This window comes from Microcaecilia unicolor, chromosome 5 (assembly GCF_901765095.1).
Source record: "Microcaecilia unicolor chromosome 5, aMicUni1.1, whole genome shotgun sequence".
NCBI lineage: Eukaryota > Metazoa > Chordata > Amphibia > Gymnophiona > Siphonopidae > Microcaecilia > Microcaecilia unicolor.
This window is the reverse complement of record NC_044035.1, coordinates 159,947,571-159,967,127: the sequence shown is the minus strand read 5'-3', so window position 1 is coordinate 159,967,127 and position 19,557 is coordinate 159,947,571. Positions and strand designations below refer to the sequence as shown.

Genomic DNA, 19,557 nt, shown 5'->3' with positions numbered 1-19,557 from the left:
TATAGAATTTGGCCCTTTGTGTTCAGTGCATTTTCCTTTTGTTACCATTAAAAAAAAAAAAAAAGTCAAAGTGAAAAATACACAAAAGCAAGCCATTGGGATGTAGAAGCCAGCATTCTTAGTAGACTGGCCACACAGACATCCTAGCAGGGCAGTGAGACACCCTAAGGGGCACTGCAGTGGACTTCACATAAAAGGTCCCAGGTATACATTTCACCACTACCCCTTATATTATGGCAAGTCCTCTAAAACCCACAAAATACCAACTATACCCAACAGTACACCACTACAATAGCCTTATGGCCTCAGGTGTCGCCTATATGTAGGTACAGTAGGTTTTTGATGGATCTTGGCGGGCTCACACTTTCCACCACAAGTGTACCAGTTTGAGTGAGATGTAGGCCTGGGTCCCCTTCTGTACAGTGCACTGCACCAACCACTAGGCTACTCCAGGGGCCTGCTTGCTGCTCTAATAGGACTGGCTATAACATCTGATGCTGTCATAGAGGCTGGAATGTACTGTTTCTTTCACAACTTTGGGGGGTGGGAGGGGGTCAGTGACCACTGGAGGAGTAAGGGTGGGGTCATGTCATAACCCCTCCAATAGTCATCTGGTCATTTAGGGCACCTTTTTATGATTTAGTCACTACTGAAACAGGTCCAGACCAAAATGTCCAACCTTTTAGCCCTGTTCATTTTTGGTTTGTTCCATTATGGCAGAAAAACGTCCGTTGTGGGAACGCTCAAATCCCACCCTAATACGCTGACAGGCCTCCTTGTGATTTGGACACAATGCAAACTGCATAGGAAAATGTGTTTCAAAAACAGCGATGTGGACGTTTTTGAACTGCTTTATGCCACTTTTTAGACATTTTCTCTTTCAAAAATATGCCCGATAGCATCTAATTGTCAATTAATGACACCTTTGATGTACATAGGTGACGCTTACTCCAGGCATCAGTTTTTAGAATTACCATGTCCATTCGGGGTTTTTTGCCAAGTTTAAGCTGTCACAAGACTGCCAAGTTTCCCAGGTCAAGGAAGGAGATTTTACACCAGTCCTGGATTTTTGACAACCCCATCCTAATGCATTGTGGAAGCTACAGCACTGCTTTCAATGGGCAGGATCCCACATTCAAAACCAGGGCAGACCAAAACTTCACACCAGAGTACATAGATGCCTCTGGGGAAACACAGTTTAAAAACACCCCCCCCCCCCCACACACACACACACCACAAGAGTTCATTTCTCATGCTTGATCTCCTGTCATGTTCTGAAAGCCCAGCAGCAACCTACAGGGAGGTAATTCAACAGTGCAAACAACCAATACAACAAAACTAATAACATAATAAAAAGTATATGTCAAATTTAACCTTTTCATATAAAATAACCACAGTATAAGTGCTGTCTTTGGAGGATGTGTTTCAGAAGTGATTGGCTTTAGAAAGAGATTGAATCCTTCTTCAAAAGTAGGAGGGACACTTCAGTGGTTGGTCAGGTAGAACTGCTGAGAAGTACATAGTTTTAAAACAGGCTTTTCTCCCTAATAGGGGCCCACAAGGAAGACCTGCTGGGCACTGGAATGCCATCAATCCAGGCACAAAAATACCCTTAGCAATTACTAAGCCCATAGCTATGGAGATACACAACACTTCAGGGCTAAACACACTGGGCATTAAAACCTTCAATCTGCTAACTGAAGCACAAGAAGCAGAACACCATTTTTGGTTTTCGTTTTTTTTTTTTGGGGGGGGGGCAAACTAAGCCACTGTCACTGCCTTTTTAAGCTCCTAGTTGCTAACACTGCGTGGGACCATCACAGTGGTGCACTCCATTCTAATGCCTATGGACTGAAGGTTTTTAAAATTGTTCAACCACAGGCACACCCCCACATCTATGAAAAATATACAATGCAAAAAAAAAAAATATATATATATATATATATATATATATATATATATATATATATATAATATCCCACTTAAAAATAAAAGAAATATCCCAGTTAAAAACTCCACTACTATTTTCACTATGCCTCTGCTCCCTAACACTATCCCACACCCAGAGCACTTGGGTGGATGTGGACGGAGAAAATGAAGATGTTCTACACATAACCATCCCTCATAAGAACGGCACAAGCACCACTTTTAGAAGCTGCTCTTTCCTTTGTTAATTTTTGGAGCGCTAGCCCCGCAGTTGCTTCGGGCTGGATTCCTGTGTAGTTTGCAGAAACCGCTTAATAAAGCCTCATCCCTTCCTAAAGTCCGGAGGAGCACGGCGATTAGTGGCCGCGTTAAAGAAACGAGTGTGTGTGGCTGAAACACCCGGTCACACATCCTGACTTCTGTAAAGGTCATTCATATATACATACCACTTTTCCCTAGAAAAATAAGTGTCAAAAGCGCTGCACAGCAGATGCTATTACAAAATCAGTACACTATCTTATAATCAAAACAATAAAAATATATAGATAATTTAAGAGAAAAAAAAACAAATGAAATTTGCTTAAACTTGTGTATCTCGCCTACTTTTTCTTCTTCAAAGTCTTTCCCATTTGCTCTTGTCTTCCAACCTCAATCCTCTGTTCCATCCAATAATCCAGGATCATGAGTCCAAAAACATTACATAAAAACTTAAGAGCAGAGCCTTAAGTTAAACCAACACATACCAGCTCGATTGCAAAATTACCACGAAAACCGTATCTTCCAAAGTTTTAAGCAGCAGCCTCTGCTTTTCAGCACACCCCTAACACCGCCCGCATCCTGTCGCCACCTCTGCCTGCCCTCCGATCTGCCAACCTAGCCTTTCACTATTTCGGATGATCACGAGTCAAAAATAAAGAATTCAAACTGCATACTACTTTTACTTGAAATAGCCTCCACCAGAGAGAGATGGCACCGTTGCCTCTATCGATGTTCTGTCATTAAAAAGTCATATCTGACGCAAGTGTGCAGACTAGAGGAAATCTTTCTAGGCTGTGCTACTTTTTAATAACCTAACAGAGATGTAAATACGTGAGCTTTACACACCTCTAGGTCTACTGACACAAGATGGGGGGGGGGGGGGGGACCAGAGTGATCTGGAACTCTCAACTAAACTATACTTTTCTTATTGGACAGAAAAAAAAAGAAAGATTATTTAAAACCTCCAGATTTTGGAGGCCAAGCGTGTAACATACAGAGCCTCCTCACTTTGCAGGTTCACTCCTGTTCCCACACAATTCCAGGGCGCACAAGTGACCTGCTTTTCCCCGAGTACCGAGATTCCTAAGAACAGCACTGTGAAAACACAACCCACGTGCGTTTCTGCCACACCAAATCTTAGGACCACGCTCGCCCCCAGGTGGGATCGGATGCAAGGCGGAAGAGTGGCACTGCAGCCCACCCCCGGATCTGACCCGATCTAATCCCTCTCCGACACTCCTCCCGGGTCTCGAGCAAACATCCAACTTGATCCCCACTCCCACAATGCGCGCGCCCGCCGACTAAGCCCAGAGTGGGGCTCTCCCCTCCCGGTACCTGGTCTCCGGAAGCACAGGCGGAGGCGGGAGTCCCGAGCGCGCCCCAAGAGATCCTGTGGCGAGAAACGGCTGGCAGAATCCATGCACGCTCACACTGGGACGGGGGAGGACGGGAAGGAGGGAGGGGGTCGCTAGAGCATCGGCGGAACCGCCCGAGCGGCCGCGGCGCAGGAGGATGTGCTGGGCTGGCAGGCGGGAGGGAGGGGGACGGTGCACGCGGCCAACCACACAGAACAGTGGCGCGCGCACCCGCGACAGAGGCAAGGATTTCTCTAATCAACCTTTCCTCTGCCTGTCAAAACTGAGTGTACTGAGAGAGTTGGGGGAGTGGGTAAGAAAGTGGTGATTTGATGATATTTGTTCTGCTAGTTGGCCCCTCATTGGGCAAGCCTCAAAGTGGAGGAGTAGCCTAGTGGTTAGTGCAGCCGACTCTGATCCAGGGGAACTGGGTTCAATTCCCACTGCAGCTCCTTGTGACTCTGGGCAAGTCACTTAACCCTCTGTTGGCCCCCCAGGTACAAACAAGTACCGTAATATAATATGTAAACCACTTTGAATGTAGTTGGAAAAACCACAGAAAGTCCCATTCCCTTTCCCCCAGTGCAAGAGTGCAGAGGACTTAGCCCCGATACTCAAAAGTCACAGTGAAATAGCCCTGTTTACTAAAGTGCTTTAGCATTTTTAACATGCCTACAATTAGCGCGCATGCTAACAGTGCAGGCGCCTATAGGGATAGAGTAGGTGCGTACACAGTTAACGCACATACTTGGTTAACGAGTATTAAAAATGTTAACGCATCTATAACGTGGCTATGTAAACAGGGCCCCAAGTGCGTCTACCGATTTTTGAAACCGCATCCGTGCTCAAAGGAAATCACATGCAAATGAGATGTAAAAATTCTGCAAGTGGCTCAGTAGGGAAAACGCCTAGCACATGCGCAGAACAGTTTCGTGGTATGTTAAGCATCAATATTCTACGAGTGCCCAGGAAAAAAAAAAGGGGGGGGGCCCAACCATGTCATAGGCATGTGTCCAGTAACATAACATGGAGTTTCCTTTTTTTTTCCCACAACTCTAAAACTGCTGTTACATGCACACACCCACATATAATACACACATAGCATTTCACACATGTGGAGATACTATTTAAAAATGTGCCATAACAACTTTAACACTACTGCTATGTGTGGGACACACACGCATGTAAAAAATGAACACAACACATTTCACACACACACATGCAGTATTAAAAATGCAAGCAAACTGCTCCACCAAGAAGTTGCCCTTATGCAACAGCAGCTCCAGACCTGTCATAAAAGTTTGAACGTTAAAAGGTAGGTGCTCCTTTCTGTGCATTGCATAGAAAGCTCATTTTAATACATTTGCATAGGATTAATCGGTAACTGTTACCGCAAACAGTAAAAGTGACACAGAACCCCTTTGTGCATTAGATGCTGGAATAACATGCGCACTAGACTGACTACAACCAGTCTAAATCAAAAGTTGCAAATTTAGTAAGCTTTGAGCATCAGGGCCTTAATGTTCCTAAGGTGAAATAGGAAAAGTAGACTGAAGTTCAAATTAAAGCCCTCCCAAGAAGAAATATTAGAAAGGGACTCCAAAGCAGGAGAACCTGGGGCTGTAAGTGGGCTCCCTTCTTCCCTGGGTCGCACTGCACTACAGGGGTTACTTAGTAGAATTTTGGCTATTGAGTTGGATGTCCTGTCTTGCATTACCAACTATGGTCTCTTCCCCTTAGAGCAAAGTGAAAGAATCCAGAGGAAATTGGAGAGTCATGGGATAGGAGGTAGTGTTCTATTGTGGATTAAAAACTGGTTAAAAGATAGAAAACAAGAGAGTAGGGTTAAATGGACAGTATTCTCAATGGAGAAGGGTAGTCAGTGGGGTTCCCCAAGGCTCTGTGCTGGGACCGCTGCTTTTTAACATATTTATAAATGACCTAGAGATGGGAGTAACTAGTGAGGTAATTAAATTTGCTGATGACACAAAGTTATTCAAAGTCGTTAAATCGCGGGAGGGCTGTGAAAAATTACAAGAGGACCTTACAAGACTGGGAGACTGGGCGTCTAAATGGCAGATGACGTTTAATGTGAGCAAGTGCAAAGTGATGCATGTGGGAAAGAGGAACCCGAATTACAGGTACTTCATGCAAGGTTCCACGTTAGGAGTCACGGACCAAGAAAGGGATCTAGGTGTCATCGATGATACATTGAAACCTTCTGCTGTGGCTAAGAAAGCAAATAGAATGTTAGGTATTATTAGGAAAGGAATGGAAAACAAGAATGAGGATGTTATAATGCAATCGCACCTCGAATATTGTGTTCAATTCTGGTTGCCGCATCTCAAAAAAGATATAGTGGAATTACAAAAGGTGCAGAGAAGGGTGATAAAAATGATAACGGGGATGGGACGACTTCCCCTATGAGGAAAGGCTAAAGTGGCTAGGGCTCTTCAGCTTGGAGAAAAGGCAGCTGAGGGGAGATATGATAGAGGTCTATAAAATAATGAGTGGAGTTGAACGGGTAGATGTGAAGCGTCTGTCTGTTCATGCTTTCCAAAAATACTAGGACTAGGGGGCATGCGATGAAGGTACAATGTAGTAAATTTAAAACGAATCTGAGAAAATATTTCTTCGCTTAACGTGTAATTAAACTCTGGAATGTGGTAAAGGTGGTTAGCTTAGCGGAGTTTAAAAAAGGTTTGGGCAGCTTCCAAGTCCATAGACCGTTATTAAATGGACTTGGGGAATGTCCACTATTTCTGGGATAAGCAGTATAAAATGATTTCTACATTTTTGGGATCTTGCCGGGTATTTGTGACCTGGATTGGCCACTGTTGGAAACAGGATGCTGGGCTCAATGGACCTATGGTCTTTCCCAGTATGGCAATACTTATGCACAGTTGGAGAAGCTCCACAAAGCTGATCCCTCTGATCTCAAGTGAACCGAAGCATTACATCAGCTTAGATTAAAGCTTAATAAGGTTCAAATGGCTGAGCTTTCAGCTCAATTGCAAGGGGTACAGCAGGAGCACTTTGAATTTGGTAACAAAGCTAGTAGATTATAAGCTTGCAAATTAAAGAAACAAGCCCAACATAATCATATCTATAACATTAAAAACACCTCGGGGGTACAGTGTAGCCAATCAGAGCAAATTCAGGAGGCTTTCTATGATTATTATGCAGAGCTCTATCTACCTGAAGTAACTCCATCTCCATCGGCCATAGAAGCCTACCTCCAGGAGGTCAGTCTTCCACAGCTATCGCAGGGAGAGACAGCGTTGCTATCTGCACCCATAATATTAGATGATATTGAATGGGCAATGTCAGACCTACCCAGTGGTGTGCTGGAGCCGGCTCGCAAGAGCCGTTTGTTAAATTTTTTACCGACTTGCGAGCCAGTTGTTCGAGGACGAGCCGGTTCTCCTTCCTTCCTTCCAGCTACAGGGTCCGGTCCCGCCCCTCCCTTGTCCAGTGAATTCTTCGTGGCAGGCAGTCTTGCCTGCCCGCTGCTGGTGCTGACCCTCCCCCGCTGCCGGATCGCTCTTTAAAAATGGCCACCAAGACTTCTGCTGAAGTCTTGGAGGCCGCCCTTGTAAGTCTCGGTGGCCATTTTGAAGAGCAATCCAGCAGCGGGGGAGCATCAGCACTGGGGATCTTTCCTGCCTGCCCCAAAGCATCCACTGGACAACCTCGGTGGCTGGACGGGGGGCAGGGGAGAGAGAAGAAATGCTGGAGATGGATGGAGGGGAGGGAAGAGTGAGGAAGGAGATGAGATGAGGGAAAAGGAAGAGAGGAGAAAAACTGCACATGGATGAAGAACATAGGCAGAAGCTTGATCCACTGGACAGTCAAGTCTGTGGAGGACCAGAAATGAAGAAGAAAGGAGGAAAGGAAAGAAATAAATGGAAAGGAAGCCCTGGAAATGGAGTTAAGAGGACAGATAGCAGCAGAATCGGATACTGGGCCAGCATGATCAGAAAAACAAAGTCACCAGACAAAGGTAGAAAAAAATCATTTTATTTTCATTATAGTGCTTGGAATATGTTCACTTTGAGAATCAGGTACTCAACATTAAAAGTTTGTATTTATTTACTTATTTATGGCATTTTATCGCACATGAAACATGAATTAGATTGGAACCTGCGATCATTTAATTTTTCTTCCTGGAGTAATACATTGCCTGCCCCCCCCCCCCCACCCAGGCTCTCTCCCCGGCTATAGCCAACTCTGCAATTTGGGGGGGGGGGGGGCGCAGAGAGGGACCAGGGAGAGAGCCTGTTAAACATTTACCAGCACACCACTGGACCTACCCCATAATAAGGCCCCTGGCCCAGATGGCTTCCCCACTAGGTTTTATAAACTATTTGCTAAGCGATTGGCTCCTATATTGCTGAGAGTCTTCACCTCCTTCGAAACTGCACAGGAACTGCCCCATTCCTGGAGATTGGCAGCGGTCACATTGTTGTTGAAACCGGGGAACGATCCCCAGCAGTGTGGCCCCTATAGACTAATTTCCCTCTTAAATACAGACTATAAAATCTTTACAAAGATCCTAGTATGTAGACTTCAGCTGGTACTGCCTCGGCTGATACACGAGGACCAGGCAGGGTTTATTACTGGTCGCCAGACTCATGATAACATTAGATGCTTGCCACACACAGAATTCAACAGGCAAGAGATGATCGGACACAAGCACTGTTGCACTCTGTTGATGCTGAAAAAGCATTCAACCGGGTGAACTGGTCATTCTTGTTTGCTGAGCTGAAACATGTTGGGATCAGGGGGGGGGGGGGGGGGCGCTATATGGCGTTGCTCAAATTGCTGTATACAAACCGTTAGCAACTCTAAAAATAAATGGCACATATACTAACCTTTGGAGCTCCATAGGGGAACCAGACAGGGTATAAGTGGACTACTTATACCAAATGTCGAAACTTACTGCAATGAGAAGAGGCCACATGGTGACTTTTAAAAAGCTTTGGCAACCCTATGAACGGTCGAAGGCACAGTTGTCAGCGCCACCATGATGTCCAGGGGGGAGGGGGGAAACTAAATGACTAACCACCTTATAATCGAAAGAGAAAAACGCCTAGTTTTCGACCCAAATTGGGAGATAGACGTTTATCTCACAAAAACGAATAAATCGGTATAATCAAAAGCCGATTTTGGACGTTTTCAACTGCACTCTGTCGCGGATGCGGACAAAGTTGATGAGGGCGTGTCAGAGGTGTGGCGAAGGTGGAACTGGGGCGTGGTTATCGGCCGAGGAGAGATGTACGTGTTAGGGCGATAATCGAAAAAATAAAGGCGTTTTTAGTGAACATTTAGGCCCCTTTTGTTGGACCCTTTTTTCACACGAACAGGTCCCAAAAAAGTGCTCTAAATGACCAGATGACCATCGGAGGGAATGGGGGATGACCTCCCCTGACTCCCCCAGTGGTCAATAACCCCCTCCCACCACAAAAAAATGATGTTCCACAACTTTTTATTTTCACCATCAAATGTCATACCCACCTCCCTGGCAGCAGTATGCAAGTCCCTGAAGCAGTTGTTAGGGGGTGCAGTGGACTTCAGACAGGTGGACCCAGGCCCATCCCCCCCTACCTGTTACAATTGTGCTGCTTAATGCTTATTAGTCGTCCAACCCCCCCAAACCCACTGTACCCACATGTAGGTGCCCCCCTTCACCCCTTAGGGCTATAATAATGGTGTAGACTTGTGGGCAGTGGGTTTTGAGGGGGATTTGGGGGGGGCTCAACACACAAGGGAAGGGTGCTATGCACCTGGGAGCTCTTTTACCTTTTTTTTGTTTTTGTAAAAGTGCCCCCTAGGGTGCCCGGTTGGTGTCCTGGCATGCGAGGGGGACCAGTGCACTACGAATCCTGGCCCCTCCCACGAACAAATGCCTTGGATTTATTCGTTTTTGAGCTGGGCGCTTTCATTTTCCATTATCGCTGAAAAACAAAAACGCCCAGCTCACAAATTGTCGAATAAAACATGGACGTCTATTTTTTCGAAAATACGGTTCGGTCCGCCCCTTCATGGACCCGTTCTCAGAGATAAACGCCCATGGAGATAGACGTTTTCGTTCAATTATGCCCCTCTAAGTGTATTAGCTTCTGTATGTGGTAACAGTTTTTCAGTTATATTATGTATGGCATTGCAGAATTTTCAATAACACCGACACGGGCCGTGTTTCGGTGACTAGCACTTGCGTCAGGGGTCACAGTGATGGCGTGGAAAACTTGGGGAATAACTCGAATATATTCCTCTACAATATATTATTCCTTACCCCACGTCTCATATAGTAAAAGCTACAAAGCACCAAGGCACTTTCACTTTTTGTATCCATTTTACTATATGAGACGTGGGTTAAGGAATAATATATTGTAGAGGAATATATTCGAGTTATTCCCCAAGTTTTCCACGCCATCACTGTGACCCCTGACGCAGGTGCTAGTCACCGAAACACGGCCCGTGTCGGGTCTTTTTGTCAAGGCTCATTCATTAAAGAACTGTGTTCCATTTTTAAAGGCCCGTGGTGCTGTTTTTGTTTGGACTTTAGTTTGTACTTCGTTCCCTCTCTTTTGTTATATCAGAATTTTCAATAAAAAATCTTTCAATTAAAAAAAACAAACTGTGTTTAGTATTGCTGGAATGCACAATGGATAATCATGAGCTGTGTTGAAGGTAAGGAAGAATGAACTGTTTATTTTGAATCAAGTTGCACAATAAATTCAGTTTCTCTTTGGAACACCACTTGTAGGTCTAGACAGTTTCCTTGACAACACATATAAAACTGTCACGACAAACAACATTATCTGAATCTGTGCCTAGGAGAGCTTTAAAGAGGTGGAGCTCTTCCCTCTGAAATGCACGACAGGTTGTCCAATGGTGAAGGAAAGGATTGAAACCTCAGTTTGTAAGTCTTTTACATTACAGCTCTGCTTGGGGGGGGGGGGGGGGGGGGGGGGGGGGGGAGAGCTTTCATAAGACTTCACCTCTCTCTTCTTTCTGTTTTTACCTGATAATTTTTTCTTTGTTAAATCCAGAACTCACTGAAGCTGGGTTCTATACAGGGTGTAGACAACTGCTAATGCAGCTCAATTCCAATTAGCCATACACACTGTCATTCCTCAATACGATCCACTCACAGCTCTACTAATGCACCTCCATCCTCATATCACACAACTCTTACTGTTTTAGTCCAGTGCATGCCCTAAAACTTGTTTCTGAGGAGGTTTAGGAGCATGACTGATTATTGGGTTTGGCTTTCATATTTTATAGATGCATAGGTATTATTATCCTATATAATAATTCTCACCTCCAACGTTCTATGCTTGGGACCGTGGCTCCCTGGCTGCAAGTGGTCTGCGAGGCAGACACGCACGGACGTCACTGACGTCAACACAGCTGATTCCAAGGCAAGGGGTGCGCGTGTTTCCCTACTCCTCCTACTGCCTCGGAATCAGCTGTCACCCCCCCCCCCCCCCGCGCTATGGCCCCCTCGAAACCCACCCCCTCCCGCGAACCTGTCGATCCCCCCCCGGAACGCCGAAAACTGCCGCCACCGCCGCCGTTATTGTGCTACCTTCCCTTCCCGTAGGTTCTTCAATCATCTTCTTTGAAAGTTTAACTCCGTGCGTCTGACGTCAGACGCACGGAGTTAAACTTTCAAAGAAGATGATTGAAGAACCTACGGGAAGGGAAGGTAGCACAACAACGGCGGCGGTGGTGGCAGTTTTCACTGGCACGGGGAGGGGGGGGGGGGAACTGCCTGCCTAAGGCCCGTTTCCTTGCCTACAGAAACGGGCCTTTTTTTACTAGTCTGTAATAATACAAACTATCGCCCAGTTGCATCTATCCCACTGGTGGTTAAGCTAATGGAAAGCATGGTGACTAAACAAACTTACGAACTATCTAACCAAGTTTTCTATACTTCACGACTCACAATCAGGATTTCACTCCCTTTATAGTACCAAAACTGTGTTAATTACTCTTCTGAACAAATTTAAGCAAGAAATAGATGTAGGAAAAAGTATACTTCTCCTACAATTTGATATATGTCTAGCATATTTCACATGGTTAACCATGATATTTTACTAAATCTCCTGGACTACTATGGGATTGGCGGTAATATACTTAGATGGATTAAGGGTTTCTTATCCTATAGATCATACCAAGTCAAATTAAATTCTAACACATCATCTTCCTGGAAAGCAGTTTGCAGACTCCCTCAGGGTTCACTACTATCACCAACACAATGATGATTCCTCTAGCCAAATCTTTATCCAATTTAGGCCTTAACCCTTTTATTTATGCTGATGACGTCAGAATTTATATACCTTTCAGACACGATCTATCAGAAATATCCAACACAATTAAGACAGGTTTGAACACAATGGATGCATGGGCAAACTCATTCCAAGTGAAACTAAATTTTGAAAAGACTCATTGTCTCATCCTTTCATCCATACACAATAAGTACAAATCTTCAACATTAAACATCCCAAACCACTCTCTCCCTATCTCAGATAGCCTAAAACTGCTTGGCGTCATACTTGACCGCAATTTGACAGTGGAAAGTCAACTAAATTCCACTACAAAGAAAATGTTAAATTCAATGTGGAAACTCAAACACATAAAACATTTTTTCCCACGAGACGTATTTCGCAAACTAATACAATCATTGGTATTAAGCCATTTAGATTACTGTAATGGAATCTATGCGGGCTGTATGGAACAACTAGCAAAGAAACTTCAGACTGCACAGAATACAGCAGCCAAATTGATATTTGGAAAACCTAAATTTGAAAGTGCCAATCCCCTTCGCGAAAAACTGCATTGGCTCCCCACTAAGGAACGTATTGCCTTCAAGGTTTGCACTCTTGTCCACAGGATTATTTACGGTGAAGTTCCTAGAAACAGTGTCAGCCTATCCCATACTTATTTAAACCTGCATTATCCAAACTGCAATGGACTTAAATACAAATCATCTTATGCATCCAGTTTTTCTTACATAAGTACTCAACTGTGGAACGCACTGCCTAAAACCGCGAGATCCATCCATAACCATCTTAACTTCAGGAAACTACTGAAAACCATCCTGTTTAAGAAGGCCTACCCTCCTGACCCAAATTAACATTATTCTTCCTGCGACATAGCAAAATATGGACCGTATTTGACTTCTTTCACCATTTCCTTTCTATTTCTTTGTTGCTTATACTATGTATTTGTATTATTGAACCAGAGTCTACTTCTTCGGTATTGTGTAAGCCACATTGAGCCTGCAACTAAGTGGGAAAAAGTGGGATATAAATGTGTATTAAATAAATAAATAAATAAATTTGGAGGGTTGAGTTTTAACATGTTTACTGTTAGGATGTCTGCATTATTACTTATGATGGGATGTCTGGTACATTTGACTATTTTGAAGTGTGTCCTCAAATGCAACAGAAAACTCCCCCTCCCCCCTATTATTGCATGTATGTCACACTGAATAGTTTTTGAAGGTGGATACTTGGAATGCCCTCCTGTGGGAGGTGGAGATGATAAATACAAAGGAATCTTGTTCAGAAGGAATGGATCCACAGAAGCTTAGCGGAGAATGGGTGGCAACACCAGTAATTGGGAAGCAAAGCTAGTGCTGGGCAGACTTCTACGGTCTGTGCCTGCCCTAAAAATGGCAAGGACAAATCAAGGCCAGATATATATATACATATATATAGAGAGAGATACATAAATAAAACCTTGATTTATCCTTGCCATTTTTAGGGCACAGACCGCTACTATATAGTAGCATTTATCTTGTTGGACAGACTGGATGGACCGTACAGGCCTTTATCTGCCATCATCTACTATGTTACTATTAGACAAGGGGAACCCAAGTTAAACACAACACAATATTTACATGATTACATCATTTTTTTTTCAAAGAACAAATGGACCTTTTTACTAAAGGGTTGCCAATACCGCCAGTCCAACATGGCCACAAGCAGTAGTTTCCAGCACAACAGAAAATAATTTTTTAATTTCTAGAGCAGCACTAACCTGGCGGTAATCAGACAGCGCCATGAACTGCACAGTTACCATAGGAGCCATTCCTGCCACCTCAATGGGTGGTGGTAAGTGCTCCTCACCGCATGGCCATGTAGTAAGAATAATCTAACCATATGGCCATGTCTTGTTTAGGGGCTTTTTACCCGCTGCTACCGTAGGACCCTTTTTACTTGCTTGGTAAAAGGACCCCAAAAGGTATCCAACATCCATATCGTCCGTGTCAAAAAAAAATAGCTATCTCCTAAACTTAATAATAACTGGTTGCACCACCTGTAGCTGCAATAATTGGAACCACTGGAAAACAGTGACTAGTTGTGTGCTTATGTAGGAGAAGCTGGATGCGGAAGTTGATTTGTATTTGAGTCCTTTGCAGCTTGGATAGTGCAGATTTAGGTACGTTCGTGTTTCAGATGCGTTTCTAGTTGGTAGGTCAATCAGGTCTGTCATGTATCCCGGGGCTTCACCGTAGATAATTTTGTGAACCAGAGTGCAGATTTTGAAAGCAATGCGTTCTTTGATTGGGAGCCAGTGTAGTTTTTCACGGAAGGGTTTTGCGCTTTCAAATCGCGTTTTTCCAAAGATAAGTCTAGCTGCCGTGTTTTGAGCGGTCTGAAGTTTCTTTAATGTTTGTTCTTTGCACCAGAAACCAAAAAATGAGTGGGGGGGGGGGGGGGTCAATATTCAAAGCAATTTAACAGGCCAACAATGGCTCCTAGCTGGTTAAATCGCTTGTTCAGAGCTATCCGTGATAATTCAGCGGCACGTAACCAATTAGCGCCACAGACTGCCAAACTCAAAGCTAGCTATTTTCTGATCTGATGAAGATGGGTTACCTTCAAAAGCTAATCGGAAAAGGTTATTTAGTCCAATAAAAAAGGTATCTTATTTTCTTTTCTCTGTTTGATTTCTATATATTACCTTTAAAAGTGGACTAACGTATCCTATAGGAAGACTCTTAAGGGGGGAATTCTTTAAAGATCGCCTGAAGTTAAGTGCCGGGATGAGCGCTGGTCCCCCGATTCCAAATATCGTGCAGAAATCCAAGCATATTCCGTAACCAATTAGGTTATGCACTTTAACAAGCCAATTAGCACTGTTAATTGGATGTTAAGCAATCAGCAGTAATTGGCATTAATCAGAACTTTAGTGCAGAACTGGCTAAGCACACTCTATAACGTGGTCTGTGTAATTTCTAATGCACGTTGTCAAAAAAGGGAGCATGGCCATGGGTGTGGAATGGGTGGGTCGTGGGAACTCTAAAAATGTACCTGCAGGGTTATGGAATACACCTGCTCTGCGTCTAACTTAGGCGCCTGTATTTATACCAGGTTTTAATTGGCGTAATTGCTCACGACTAAACAGTCAAGCAGATGTGTATTCTTTAAACCATGAGGAAATGTTATAGAATACGCTTAGGCGGAAATTATTTCCACATGGATTTTCCAGGCGCCATATACAGAATCTAGCCCTAGGTGTGAAATCTATAATGGCAATTGCGTGCATAAATGTTGTTATAAAATAGAGCATGTCCACACTTATGCGCCTAACTTTAGCCATGAGCACGTACCGCTTGCTCAATTACTGAAGTGCTACTATTCTACAACCCATTTGGAAAGGTTCAATAATCTTTCTAAGCAGTGTTGGGAAAATTCAGTCCTTCTCCTATTAATCCTGGCAGAGGGCAGCGCAAATACTTTCAAACTTCAAGCTTATGCAGCCTTCTTTCCTAATTTTTCATAGTGCACTGTAAGATTTTGTTATAAGTACATAAGTAATGCCACACTGGGAAAAGACCAAGAGTCCATCGAGCCCAGCATCCTGTCCACGGCAGCGGCCAATCCAGGCCAAGGGCACCTGGCGAGCTTCCCAAACATACAAACATTCTATGCATGTTGTTCCTGGAATTGTGGATTTTTCCCAAGTCCATTTAGTAGTGGTTTATGGACTTGTCCTTTAGGAAACCGTCTAACCCCTTTTTAAACTTTGCTAAGCTAACCGCCTTCACCATGTTCTCCGGCAACGAATTCCAGAGTTTAATTATGCGTTGGGTGAAGAAAACTTTTCTCCGATTTGTTTTAAATTTACTACACTGTAGTTTCATCGCATGCCCCCTAGTCCTAGTATTTTTGGAAAGCGTGAATAGACGCTTCACACCCACCATCAGAGGTGGCATACTTCTAGCAAATGTAATAAATTTTCATTCACCACACACCTTAATTCATCCCCAGTCCTATCATTTTCTTTAAAATTGCAATTTCCAGCTTTACTATAATAAATCTTCAAAACTTCAAAATCCAACTTTAGAAAATATTTAGAAAGTTAGAAGACTAGACCAGTTTCCAACATGGACCATGTTTTGTCAGCCTCATCGTGGAGTTGGTCCGCTAAACATTCTGTACTAGTATCTCAATCATAGTTTGTTGTTTTGAAGAGAAACAGGGAAGATAGAGCACCCAATAGTGAGGTTGCAACAGAGACCATTGTAGACCGGGGGCTCATTTTTGAAAGAGAAAAACATCTAAAATGTGGCATAAAGCAGCATTTGGATGTTTTTCCTCACCACAACGTTCAAATTGGTGTTTTCGAAACCCATTTTCCAGATGTTTTTCTATGCAGTTCATCTGCAGTGCATTCAAATCTCAAGGGGGCATGTCGGGGGCATGTTAAAGCCTGGAATTTGGGTAGTCCTAAGACCTGGCCATTTTTCAGTCATAATGCAACAAAACAAAAATGTCCGGGACAAAAACTAAGAAATTTTGAGCTACACCTGTTTTAATAACGATTAAGTAAAAAAAACATGCCCTAAATGACCAGATGACCACTGGAGGAATAAAGGAGTGACCCCCACCCCCCCAAATATGTGAAAGAAACAGTACATACCATCCTCTATTACAGCCTCAGATGTTATATAACCAGTCCTACTAGAGCAGCAAGCTGTCGGTGCAGTACACTATGGAATAGGGGACCCAGGCCCATAATCCACTCTAACCATTACACTTGTGGTGGAAAGCATGAGTCCTCCAAAACCTCCATCAAAAACCTACTATACCCACAAACAGGTGGCACCTGCAGACATAAAGGCTATTTTTGTGGTGTATAGTTGTGTGCAGGAGGTTTTTGGTGGGGTTTGGAGGGTACACATACAATATGAGGAAGAAACAGTGAGATGTGTACCTAGGAGCTTTTAGGTGGAGTCCCTAGGGCAGTGATGGCAAACCTTGGGCACGCGTGCCAGACAGGGCACGCAGAGCCCTCTCTGTTGGCATGCGCACCGTCGCCTCAGCCAGTTCCAGCCCCCCTCCGAATAAAAGTCATACCTGCTCGGGGTTAAGGCGGCGTCGGCAGCGGCAGTGAAAAGCGCTGGCTCGGCGCGCCTTCAGCCTTCCCTTCTGTCTCTCAAGCTCTGATCCCGCCCTCATTTCCTGTTTGTGCAAGGGCGGGACCAGAGCTTGAGAGACAGAAGGGAAGGCTGAAAGCACGCCGAGCCAGTGCTTTTCACTGCCGCTGCCGACACCGCCTTAACCCCGAGCAGATATGACTTTTAAATTTCGGAGGGGGGCCCTGGTGCTCGGAGGGAGGGAGGGCAGGCAGGCAGCCTTGTGCTCGGAGGGAGCGTGTCCTGCCTAGTGCTGGGAGGGATGCAGGGAGGCAGGCCTGCCTGGTGCTGGGAGGGAGGGAGGGCAGCAGCCCCAACGAGAAAACCTTAACGGAAGGTGCAGACCTCCCGTCCACGGTGACTTCCTCGGAAAACGGTAGTGCATCGCATCGGATTAGTATTTTAATACTAATTTGCTCATTTGCATACTATTTTCGTTGGCTGCTACTGTGACAGGAAAATGCCCTGTCCACGGTTTACTACTTGCGTTCTAAACTGGCTGAAACCAGTTTAAAACCCACGTTGCTGTTATTCAGGTTAAATTGCCCTGTTGGCACTTTGCGATAAATAATTAGATTTTGGGTTGCTTTTTGGGCACTCTGTCTCTGAAAGGTTCGCCATCACTGCCCTAGGGAGTCCCAATGCTCTGCTGGGATGTCTGTGTGGCAGTCCACTAAGAATGCTGGCTCCCATTTTTCACTTGGACTTTTTTTTTTTTTTTTTTTAATGGACCTATAAGATAAAACGCACAGAACACAAAACCATCTAGCAATTAGCTATTTAAAAAAAAAACAAACAAAAAAAAAAAAAACACATTTTGCTACTTTGACAACGGTTATATTTGGTATTCAGATTCCGGACGTTTTGAGCAAAACATCCAAAGTCGCACTCAGACGTCATATTGAAAATGCCCCTCCAAGAGCACACAGATTTTCAAGATAGCAAATTGTTACAGTCAACTGCTACTACTACTATTACTTAACATTTCTAGAGCGCTACTAGGGTTACGCAGCGCTGTACAAGTTGTACAAGCTGCTGAGCAAGTTGTAAATAGGAACAACAAACATTGAAGTGTCAGTATGCAAACATCAGAAGTCCCAAGAAATAACATGGGAGAGTTAGAATATATTGCACTAAATGAAAAGATAGATATAATAGGCATCTTTGAGACCTGGTGGAAGGAAGATGAGCAACGCGACACTGTCATACCAGGGTACAAATTATATAGCAGTGATAGGGTGGATTGAATTGGTGGAGGGGTAGCACTGAATGTTAAGAAGGGCCTTGATTTGAATATACCAGAAGTTCTGCAGGAAAAAAAAAACTAATCTTGGAATCCCTATAGATAGAAATTCCATGGAAAAAGGATAGTGATAGGAATGTTCTACCGTCCACCTGGCCAGAATGAACAGATGAAGAAATGTTATCAGAAATTAGGGAAGTTAAACTGAGGAACAAAATAATAATGGCTGATTTCAATTACCACGATATTGACTGGGTAAATGTAACATCAGACATGCTGGGGGGGGGGGGGGGGGGTAAAATTCCTTGATACAATCAAGGGCTGCTTTATGGAGCAGCTGGTTCAGGAGTCAACAAAAGGAGGAATAATTCTAGACCTAGTCCTTAGTGGAGCACATGATTTGGTGCAGGAGGTAATATGCTGGGGCCACTTGATAAATCTAATCATGTTATGATCACTGTTAATATAATCTCCGGAGTAAATACACACAGGAAATCCAACACTCTAGCATTTAACTTTCAAAAAAAAAAAAAAAAAAAAAAAGAGACTGATAAAATGCATAGAATGGTAAAAAAAAAAATAAAAAAAAAAGAGCTACAAAGGTCAAAAATTAATATCGGGTGCTCAAAAATGCTGTCCTGGAAACCCAAACCAAATGTATTTCTTGTATTAAAAAAGGAAGGAAGGAAGGCCAAATGACAGCAGAATGGTTGAAAAGTGAGGTGAAGGACGCTATTAGAGCTAAAAGAAAATCCTTCAGAAAATGGAAACAGGATCTAACTGAAAATAATAGGAAACAGCATAAGGAATGGCAAGTCAAGCGTAGAGTGCCGATAAGGAAGGCAAAGAAAGACTGTTTAGTTCTCTGCACCAGTTGAAGCGGCATAGTAAATGTAAATTGATCTGGAGATGGGAATAACTAGTGAGGTAATTATATTTGCTGATGATAACAAAGTTATTTCCAAAGTTGTTCAATTGCAACAGGATTATATAAATATTGCAAGAGGACCTTATGAGACTGGGAGACTGGGCATCCAAATGGCAGATGACATTTAATGTGAGCAAGTGTAAAATGATGCATGTAGGAAAGAGGAACCCAACTATAGCTTTGTGATGCAAGGTTCCACATTAGGAGTCATCGACCAGGAAAAGGATCTAGTTGTCACCGTTGATACTTTGAAAGTGCAGCGGCATCTAAGAAAGCAAATAGAATGTTAGGTATTATTAGGAAAGGAATGAAAAGCAAAAATGAGAATGTTATAATGCCTTTGTATTGCTCCATGGTGTGACCGCACCTCAAATATCATGTACAATTCTGGTTACCACATCTCAAAAAA

The 19,557-nt window shown here is 43.7% G+C and overlaps 1 protein-coding gene across 4 annotated transcripts in view; it reads right to left on the bottom strand.

The window, feature by feature from the left end:
* PALD1 (phosphatase domain containing paladin 1) overlaps positions 1-19,557 on the bottom strand; it is a 514,740-nt gene that overhangs the window by 381,493 nt on the left and 113,690 nt on the right. The window contains exon 1 of one of the 4 annotated variants that reach the window (XM_030203512.1): positions 3,520-3,689. The exons of 2 other annotated variants lie outside the window; for them this stretch is intronic. Coding sequence is in view for 1 of the 2 variants with exons in the window: in XM_030203508.1 (XP_030059368.1) it covers positions 2,530-2,609 (80 nt within the window). In the remaining variant the exon portion in view is untranslated. Of the gene's footprint in view, positions 1-2,529; positions 2,658-3,519; positions 3,690-19,557 lie in introns of those variants that run through there. One more of the 4 variants, XM_030203508.1, reaches the window with a different exon arrangement.